Raw genomic sequence first — 10,914 nt, forward strand, 5'->3', positions numbered from 1 at the left:
GGTGTTTGCTAGCTTTGGTGTTTCTATACAGCTCTGCACTGCATAGTGCACCATCCAGCTGCTCCACACCTTGGAAGAATGACATATGTCTAACAATAAAATGAGAAGTGAGACATGATCAGAAATGTCTACAAGGTGTTCCCGCTGTTTAATGAATTTATAGCCAAAAGAGAGCACAGGATGAATTTTTTCATCCCCTGAATTTTTGCCCTACATTTCACACTGATGCCGCAGCTACAGATCTAAACAAATTCCCCTTGGCAACCGAAACACCACTTCGATTACCTCTGCATCAGAAACACCGCGGCGAAAGCCCACTGGAGGTTTGGTTTTGTGCTGGGTGTTGACTGACCGTCCCTCACACCCTCTCCCCCCTCTAGATTCCACAAGCTGGAGAAGTGGAGGAAGCCCTTCTACGACGTGCTGCAGGTGTACGAGAACGCGTCCGTGCTGCTGCCAGCTTTCTACAACACCCGCAACACGGATGTGTCCATCCGGGTCAAATACGTCCTGGACGACTTCGAGTCCCAGCAGGCTGTTTATTACTTCCACCCCCAGTATCTCATCAACGTCTCGCGCTACTGGCTCGGCCAAGGGGTGCGGGCCAAGCGGGTCAGCACCGGGCTGATCCTGGTGACTGCTGCCCTGGAGCTCTGCGAAGAGGTCCACCTCTTCGGCTTCTGGGCCTTCCCCATGAACCCCTCAGGGATTTTTATAACTCACCACTACTACGACAACGTGAAGCCCCGACCCGGCTTTCACGCCATGCCCTCAGAAATATTCAATTTCCTCCACATGCACAGCAAGGGGATCCTGCGGGTTCACACGGGGACCTGCAGTTGACAGGGACATTGGGAAAGTGTAACGGGAACTCGATGCCTGTGTATGGTGTAGGAGGTTTTATTACACATGGAGATTATGCAATAATTGTTTGATATAAATTTCCTCAAGGCATTGCATCCCATAGGATCTAGGATACCAGCATCTTTCCTGCAAGCAGAGTTGGGTCCGTAATAGTGTAGGAGGAGAAAAACTCCTTTGCCCCAGGGTACACACTGCCCTGGAAAGCAAGTCAGATAAGAAGCACATTTCCAATAGATTTAGGGATAAACAGAGCACATTAATATATTTATCATTTCACTATCAAGAAAAGCACCAAACTTTTGAGGAAAATCAGTGGTGGAGAATTTCAGAGTAGACTGTACGACTTTACATAGGTTTCTGAATCGAGTACCTTGGGGCATTGTCAGGTTTTATTGAGAGCACTGCTCTCTGGCATTTAGGTTTTTGAAAATACTCTTTAGCAGTATAGCTTAATGGGGATATATAACTTAAGATCTTTGTTATGTATTGTCACAAAGTGTTGTTCAAAAATAGCAAATAGATGTATTAGGAATAAACAAAATCACTTTATGAATTTTTTCAGCCAGGATAGAACAGAATGTTAAACTCCCATTCACAGCAACAGGTAATTGTGTGAATCATGTTGTGATATTGTTTTAGAGTTTCTTTCTTCTTCCTTCTTGTGTCATATATTTCTGTTCTCCTATGCTTGATCGTGTTTTCTTTCTCCTTGTCTATGATGCTTTCCTTCTAGCTGTCCCATGGGCAATGTGTGTACTTCCTCCTGTAGAGACCATCTCAGCTTCAGATTGGAGTCCTTGTTGAGGAAACGTGCTCCTTCACACTCCTGCAAGGTTTTCTCAGGCTGAATAGCAAGGAGATTACATACTTATATTTTACAAGTTGATTTTTTTGGTTAAAGTATCACAGCATATGATAGAAAAAAAAACATTTCCTCATTGATTTTTATTAAAGACTTTGTAAGAGTATCTGAATGTTGAGTCACTGGGCAGGCCGAATTAACATTTTCAGGTATCTGTAATAAGTAATGTCAGGAAATGAAGTTAAAACACAGAGAAGATATTTTGTGGCTTAGATTATGATGCTTATTTTAAAATTATGCATCTCAAGATGTCAGATGTCTTAACACGGCATTTATGTATGTTGAGAATGTTACTAGGATAGTAAAAGGGCTGGTGTATTCTTTAAATGTTATCAGTGTAACTCTGTCACTTATGCCAAGCTTAGTTTTTCTGATGCAGTTGAACTGGCAAAATCCTGATGCAGAAAAGGTGCTACAGGTTGCTGAAGTTTATTTTGCTGTAGCACGCTGCTGGTTTTTGCCCTTTTTCTACTGGTGTGACTGCACACACAGGAAGGTAAGGATTGCTGCTTCAGATGTGTTGGCATAGTTAAATGAACAGAGTTTCCCTGTCTTAGTTCTTAGTCTGAAGCACTTGGGCTGTTGTCCAGTGCCTTGTCTTGTCTGACGTAGATTACAAGATATATGATCAAGGATTTTGAGTTTAAAGTTCTGTATGAGGGATACTTTATTTTTTTGTTGTTGTTTTGGTGTGGGGGAGAGGGTTTAAATCCAAATCTGGACTTGGATATTATAATGTATGAATGCACAAAGCTTCTTTTAAAAGCACCTGTGCCATGCTTAGAGTTGTGAAATTTGCTCACACTACAGATAAAATGATCACAAAGGAAGTGAAAGCTGATGGTCACCATTTCAAAAGTCCCTACTGGTCAGCAGTGACCTGGATGGTACGTGAGAGTGCATTTACTTAAACTTTACACTGCACTCCAGAGGTCTGATTACCTTAAAAGTAACCCATATCCTTGAAAAAGGTGTCAGAACTCACTTGAGAAACACCAGCCAGGGGCGGGTGAAGGACCAGTGCTTAAGCTTTATATGTTTGTGTTGTCGTGGTTTCGATCTTAGAGTAACACTGTGTGTTAGTGAACACCCCCTGTATGGTCTACCTGTGAAGTAGGCAGCGCACTAATGAACCTGTGGGTGAAACGGTTTCCTTGGTTTCATATGCAAAAGAGATCGTTGTCTTCGCTGTGTTTTGTGAATTTGTGTGCAAAGGGCTTTGACAATGAAGTGCTGTAATGAAAGTGCTATTTAGAGAGCAATGACACCCTGCGGGTTGGCCGTCTTGCTGTGCATTAAAGCTTTATGACAACAGTAATGACACTGAAGCTGGCACCTAGAGCCCTTACTCCTTATCCTGCCTGAGTTTGGGACTGGTAGTGACTTCAGGATTGCTTTGCTGCTGCTGCTCTGCTAAGGTTACCTTCTCTAGTAAGGGATTTTTTCTCTACTGTGGTGATTGAAGTGAACAAAATCAACGGAAAGGAGTCTGACACTTTGCAAAAGATACTTCAAAAAAGATGGGAAAGCACTTGAGAAGCACCCATGTGTTGACAGAAATGGTGCAAATCCCTCTTTTTGGTTGCATAAATCCTTTTGGACAGACAAAAGGACAAGCAAAACTTGTATTACAGTTCATCTGTAATTACAGGGTCACAGACATCTCCTTTCCTTTGTTTGCTTCATACAAATGAGCAATGTAAATTCACTGTAATAAGTGCAGTTTTACTGTGTTTAGATTTTGATTGCTTATAAATCTATAGCTACTATATTTTTTTAATGATTTTAAAAAGTGTGTGCAGGATACTCGCGCGTATGCACCAAAGGCCCAATCTTGCCACATTTATCTGAAAAGAGCTCCCACTCAAATGAGTGGGTATTTTATTTGTGTAGGGACTGCAGAAGCAGGCCCAGACATGTCTGTGAAGGTGTACATAGGTGTATAGTTAGATATAAGGAGTGATTGGCAAGCCAGTGAGATAATTAAAGAAATATATATAAAATAGTCCTTGAGATGAAATGCATGTTGCAACACGTTCACTTTCTGATTCATTTTTCAGATGTTGCTAAAAAATGTGATTGCAAAACTATGGCATTTGTCAGAAATGCCATATGCAGAAGGGCTTTTGCAGAAAGAAGGACCCTCCTTGTTTTCTGCCATCATTCTTTTGTGTGCTGAGCATAAGAAAATACTCTTTGACATCAATGATTTTGTCTGAATTTAAGGACATTTTGTTTTCCCTTCTCCCATGTGGTCAAAGGTCCAAATGTCCAGTGTTAACCCTTGGACAAGGGGATAGCTGAGTGATAAGAAGTGACTGTCAGGTGTGTCTGCTGCAAGTGAAGGACATGCACAGCATGTCATGCTTTCCCACAGAAAAGGCTTCAGGCCCCAGAGGAATCCCCCATACAAAAGTCTGATCTGTCCAGGAAGAAAGTCTGTCAGCTGTCTGCTACCACATCCTAAGCTCAAGCCGTAATCCCAGCTCTGTTGACAGGGGTATAAAATCTGAGACAGGGAGGGAGGAAATATGACAGTTTAATCCCCATCTCCTCATATTTAGAAGAATCTCATAAAGAAGTTCCTGAGATTTGCACACTGGCAATACAAATCCAGTTGGAAAAACATAGCTAGGATTGCTTTGACTTTATTGTCAGGTCAACAGAGGAAGCTTATGAATCTGCCAGTGCTTTCATCAAAGGGAAGGAAGTATTTAGTCAGAACAGTTTAGCTGATTGCTTCTGATTTATGAAATCCAGCTTTGCTGTTGGACAGAATGGATTCAATGGTGATAGGGCCATTATAATATTTTAGCATATTTTCTGTGATTGCAACAGGGTTGTCAAAGCCAGCTCATGAATTGCAAAGGGAGAGCCACGCCATGGCAGCTCCTCCTGCTGGGATCTTGGGGAGGAGAGACACCATGGGGAGTAGGTCTGTGGTCAGCGGGAAGAGCAATGTGAAGGGAATATAGGAGATTGCAGGCACAACTCTGGTCCAGAGCCTTTAGTGCTCTGAATAACACGGAATGTGGAATACCATGGCAGAGATGACAGATGAAGCTTCACAGCTTGCAGCAATCAGGGGTAGCTTCTCCAGTCCCCCAAAAATCTGCCCCCGTGCAGGCTTGACTGATGATAAATTAATGGTGATGTTCACTCAAGATGGTCAGATGTAGGAAACGGAAGGAAATCAGCTCTAAGAATAGTCCACTCTGTGGGGGCTTGGTGAATCAGTAGAAACGTTGCTCAGACCTTGAAGGCAAAAACACTGGTAGTGACGCAGCTGTGTGGGTGGACTGCCCGTGCTCAGCTCTCCCTGGCAGCAAGGAGCAGTCTCTGGTTTTGTGTGTGAGGGAAACCGAGGTGGATAAACACTGAGACGTAGCACGGTAGGGAATCTGCCCTTCTTGATCCTCTGAGGATTGTCCACTTGTCCACTTGGGTGGTGAACGTGGAGAGCTCTGAAATGGGCATTTGAGTGTGCTTTCACGAGCGTGTGAAGAAGAGTAAAATTCTGCAATCCCTGAAGGGCCAAGATCCCTGGGAAATTCTGGAGTGAGCTGAGGTTTTTAGGAATAAAGAGGTCAGTATTTATGTGTAGGGCCTTTTCTGAAATCCAGAGAAGTGTGTGGAAATTTTGATGTACTCCAGAAACAGGCCCTAATCATGGGCAGAAAGAGCAGCCTCTTGTTTCTTACTCACTTGACTTCAGATACATTTTTTTTTAATATACTTTAGATATGGTGCAGTAGCAATACCATGTTTTTAATGTGCATAAAGAACAAGCTCATCTGGAAGCAGAAGTGTTGTGACTGTCACTCTCCCTTCCAGATTTTATCAAGTCATCTTTTCAAGCTCATCTATGCAAAGCACTTCATCGTGGTAGTGTAAATTGCTGTATGAAATTACACATGGGCCCTCTGTACCCGACTGTATGTACGAGAATCACAGGCCTCAAGAAAATAGGGTTTTTTTCTGCTTGCTTTAAAATACCAGCATGGAATTCATCAGTGATATGAATGTGTTCAAGGCAGGATGCAGCCTGTTCCCTTTGAAGCCAGCACAATATTTGCATTTGGTTTCAGTAGAAAGAGAAATCAGGTCTTCAATGTTTGTAGGTCAAGCCAATAACCTGCTTCTCCCCAAAAACCCTCAGAGATTATTATCATTTTATGTCTTATTATCATCCTGTCTAATGTGGGTGAGGCTGCTGGGCATCCCTGTGTTGTCCGCATGGTATTCAAAACAAAAAAAAAAATTGTATTCAATTGAAAATTTTACTAAAGTGCTTTTTTTTTTTAAATGAACTTAAAGGAAATCCTGATGTTCGCCAGGATAGGGTGAGGGAGCTGGGATCCCAGGGTGTCAGCACCTCCAATGCTCCCCAAAGCCCTGAGCATACAACAAACATGAGAAATGAGGGATTGGGACACGGTGGGAAGCTTAAAGAAAGACAAATCTGCCTCAGCACTTCAAGGATTGAAAGATGTAAATACGCTTGACTTTCTATTTAGAAGCCATAAATGTTCTCAGTGTTTGATCTTTGGGTAAGTTGATGTATGTTTTTAACTGTACTAATCACTGTAAAATGTGTTAGCATGTAAAGCAGTGACAAATTAAGCCAGAAAAATCAGATACTCTGTTGGCTGGTTGTCTGTTCTACCTGAAACTGTCTGATGGATCAAGACACTGAAGTATCTCCAGTGCTCCAAGTGGCTTGTGAAGACTCTGGTTATTCCCTGTTTTAGCATTGTGAAACAAGCAGAATTGAGTTAATCCCTATTTGTTAACCTTGTGTTGGCCAAGTGATACACACTTATGTGTGCATTAGAGCCTGTTCCCTTTAAGACAAGGAAAACTGACCGTCCCTGCTCTGTCTGAGACAGGACGTGATGATTTTCGCTCCATTTCTTGGCCCTCCTTGTTGTCATCCACGAGGTCCCTGATCAAACCTCTGCATTTGGCCCACGTAAATCATATTGAACAGCTGCTGCCTGTTGAACATGCCCCTGGTTTTCACCTGGTGGAAAACAAATCCTTTGTTCGGGAATACTGGAGTAAAACTTCGTGTCTTCGCGCTGGGGGAGCTTGGGTTATGGTGAAAATAAAGCTGTTTCATGTTTCTTATTTCTATAAGGTGGTGACAGTGAGAGTGGAGAAATCCAGGCAGTCATGTTGGTTTCATGGTGATGTTAATCCATTGACTCACCTTTCTGTTGTCAAGCCTACACCCTGTAACTTTTGCTTATTATTGTTTCTGTGGCTGTACTATGGTTGTAATAGAAAGCCTATCAATTGCTGTAAGCCATAACTAGAACAGTAATCAGGGTATTTTTGTTTTTTGGTCTGTGTCACTGTGTTTGAAAGATGATTTAATTCTATTGAATAAACAAACCACTTTAACAGTTTCCTGTGAAAGGAAATCTTTGGGCCACTTGTTGTGCCTTCAATCTAATTTTGTATTTTCTGCTGTTCCCTGTCTCTGAACGGGGAGGGAGTTGGAAGCTCAGCTGATAGAAATGAGTTCATAAAACTAGATAATACCACTGTGGAATTATATGGTGATATAGCATCATTTAGAAATATGTAAAAGTATATTTAGGGTTATAAAGTGAAACAAATTGAAAATTTGGTATTTTGATCACTGAACATTCAGTGCATATTCTGGATTGTTGCCTATAGAATATCTGGGCACAGTAAGGTAATTTTTTACTGACAGTAGCAATCTGTGCAGAGACAACCTTTGAAAAGCTTCTGCAGTCCCAGGGATTTGCCTACTTATGCCTTCCTAACAGCTCTGTCCTTTACAGTCCTCATCCTTCATATAAAATCACATTCCTTGGATCTGCTCTGTCTTATTCAGGCTCAGTCTTACAAACTTACATTTCCATCAATATTCTAAGAGAATTAAAACATAAATGTAAAAATATTTGCGGCAATACAGAATAGCAGATGAAACAACCATCTATTTTTTTGAAATTGGGTATTTTCCCAATTGGCATTCTATTGTTCCTAGATTATAAACTGAAATAGGAGTAGGTAATAGAGATAATGCAATCTGGATATTAGTGCTGGTATAAGGAAAACGTAAATGACTTTGAAGATGCAGAGCTGTGGTGAATGCTGGAGGAATCAGTTCTCATTCCTGCTGACATTAAAACTGATGGATGTACTTCCTTCCCCCAGCTGCTTGTGATTATTGTTAGTGATTATTCAATCAAGGAAAGGAAACATGTGGAGAGGGAAAAATGAATAGACAAATTGACACTGGATGATATAATTTCTGTCTATCACATCGCAAATTGCTCGGCTAAGCAAGCAATCAGAGAATGGTTCATTTCCTAAAGCCTGCAGCATCCATCATTTTCCTTAGTGGCATTTGCAGCCTTGGCTCTGAGAAAGTCTCAATAAAAAGCTGTAGTGAATTACAGAGATGCTTCACCACAGTCTGACAGTGCCCAGAAGTGGGCACTTAGGGAAAGAGCAGAAGAAACAGGGGAAATAATAAATGGCCCTTCTGCTGGTATTCCCTCAAAATGGTATTGCCAGCTTGTATTTTTGGCCCTGGCAATTCTATGTGGCACTGAGTGTCAGATTCTAGCTCTGTGTTCACGACGAATTGATTCCTTTTGCTTTTGTGAGTTCCCAAGGGCACCCAGAAAGGTGTTTTTGGATTGTGGGATCTGCCAGATGGAGCCAGGGCAGATATTGACCACCCTTCTCCCAGCACAGGCATCACAGGCAGCCTGTCTCAGAATGAAAGCTTTAGGTATCCCTATTTATTTTCTGTTTTCCTTTTTTTTTTTTCCCCCCTCCCTAGCACTGCTAACCCAAATCTTCTCCTGTGTGGTTAAGTGTTAGCAGTCAGGTAATTTTATCACCTAGTTGTTTTCTTGCTCTATGGCTTCAGTCATCTTTTAGTCATCCTGGTAGGTCTGGCTAGAGGAATGAACCATTTAAATCCATAAAGAAATGACTGCCCATCACAGAGAAGGAAAATGTTGCATTGTGTATAAGTGCTGCCACAGGTACATTTTTAGGTGGAGAAGACACTCTGTTTACAAGGATGTCGATGCCAAAGCTTCCTATGTGTAGACACTCAGATACCACTCGTTTTTTCTACACCTGAAAACCATTGAGGTAGCAAGTTCAGGGAGCATGAGTGTTTTGGTAAAGGTGGGATGTAGAAGGTTGGTGTGTCCCTGTAGACCTCAGGGACAACAACACGACCTCTGGGTCGTACAAGGGTCCTTGCTGTTGTGATATCTGGTCCTGCAGGGGAAGGACAAGGGACTCTTGGAATCCCACTGACTTCCAGGAATTTAGTGCTGCCTTTTGAGACCTACAGACATGCTGATATATTAAAGGTCTTCCAGATGCAAGGTGTGCTGCTAGGCCAGGGTTGACTGGTCTGATAAAGCATGACAAAATTCATCAACAAAAATGAGTTTTCCGTCGGTTTTATTGCATCTTTAGAAATAATAAGGGCTAAAATCCACTCTTTTCCTTTTACAGGGTGTCTTTTGTTTATTTCTGGAAGGAATAGATGTTGTCAGCTGTGCTAACAGCCAGGACCATCACACTGTCAGTTTTAACAGCCTTTCTGCCTTGCTGGGCTTAGAGTCAAATTTTGCAAAGTGAAGTTCACCCTTGCCCCAGATGAGGTGAATGAAATGCTACTGAGGTATCTGAGCTGATGCCTGGAGCTTCAGCGTTTTCGTCTCACTCTCTGTTTGCTCAGCAGCCCTTGATGATGCTGTGGGCTGCAGTCAGGTCAGGCAGGCAAATGCCTTTCATGCAGTGGAAGTAAATCTTGGCTACACCCATGTTTCTAAGCACGCTGTTTCCCTTGAGAAGTCCCAAGGCACTGATAATTTTGCAAATAATATGCCATCTTTGCTGCTCGATCCAGAAGCTATCAGGCAATAAAACAAAAGTCCCTAATGCCCTGCTCTTTGGATGTTTCCACGAGCATGTGGCACAGGATGATAAATAAGGAATATGTGTCCCTTTCACCTGAAAAGATTAATGACATTTTTGACTTCCTGCATAGGTTTCATGAGGTACTGTCTACTTGGAATGGGTTTTGGCTTTTTTGTTTCAGATTTGTCTCCTCAATGTCATCTCAGAAACTTCAAGTGGCAACACTTGGGAAAGGTTTGCAATAGCGATGGAATTCAGTTATCTCCCTATGTGGAAATGGATTGAATAGGCTCTTTGAGTGGTGGTGAGAATGAGAATTAACCACCATCAGATATTTCTCTTTCTCCTTCGTAAAGGATCAGATCCTTGTGCAGAACTAATGCATCCTGTCCTTGCAACCGGAGATGTTCTCCTTTTCCCTCTCCAGCTCTGATAGTCCAAGTATCCTGTAGATAAAACCTGTCGAAGAAAAAATATTTTGGAGAAAGGATAGCCATGTCTCTGGGAGGGAATTTGGCTGAATATCCTCTGTTTACCTCTCTCATGCCCCTTTTATGACCATCTCGCCCCCACTGTAGGTCCTATGGGTGGTGGGACCCAGATTTGCCACTCACAGGACAAGATTCCCCGGGGGATAGTGGCTTCTTCCCCTGTGCACCTCATGTGTGTGGAGCCCCCATAACCAGGTGGCTCGACATGTCTGTGCTCTCCCTCCTGCTGAGATTTAGGGTGGGTGGCTTTTGCAGCCAAAACCCCTCGAAGGGAATAAAGAATCAAAGAATCATCAAGGTTGGAAAGGACCTTTAAGATCACCAGTTCCAACCATCAACACAGCACCACCACCACGCTCACCACTGAACCATGTCCTCAAGTGCCATGTATCCACGTGTTTTTTGAACACTTCCAGGCATCCTGACTCCACCACTTCCCTGGACCATCTGTTCCGATGCTTTACAACCCTTTCCATGAAAAGATTTTTTCCTCATATCTAATCTAAATATCTAAATATTGTAGTGTGGTACAAGCTGCTATGTCCACCAGCTCCCTTCCCTTGTTGAAGTAGGATGAGTCTCACTGTTCCTCCTGCCTCTTTCTGGGAATCTTGTTTGATTTCTCTACAAGATGATATGGATGTGGCTCTGCCAGAGCATATAACTCCAGAAAAACTTTCGAGTGCAGCAGTCTTCATGTTCTGGGGGATCTTTTTGCTTCTTTTTTTCCCAGGAGCAGAAGGGAGACAGGAGGATTTGACAGAGCCTCTG

General features: G+C 42.5%; 1 protein-coding gene across 3 annotated transcripts in view; it reads left to right on the top strand.

The window, feature by feature from the left end:
- The window catches only part of ST8SIA5 (ST8 alpha-N-acetyl-neuraminide alpha-2,8-sialyltransferase 5), a 68,884-nt gene extending 61,747 nt beyond the window's left edge, over positions 1-7,137 (top strand). For all 3 annotated transcript variants that reach the window (XM_064642367.1, XM_064642369.1, XM_064642368.1), the window contains one exon: positions 381-7,137. In XM_064642367.1, the coding sequence (XP_064498437.1) occupies positions 381-843 (463 nt within the window). In that variant the 3' untranslated portion in view covers positions 844-7,137. The remainder of the gene's footprint in view (positions 1-380) is intronic.
- Positions 7,138-10,914: the final 3,777 nt, after the last annotated feature.

This window comes from Pseudopipra pipra, chromosome Z (assembly GCF_036250125.1).
Source record: "Pseudopipra pipra isolate bDixPip1 chromosome Z, bDixPip1.hap1, whole genome shotgun sequence".
Classification (NCBI taxonomy): Eukaryota; Metazoa; Chordata; class Aves; order Passeriformes; family Pipridae; genus Pseudopipra; species Pseudopipra pipra.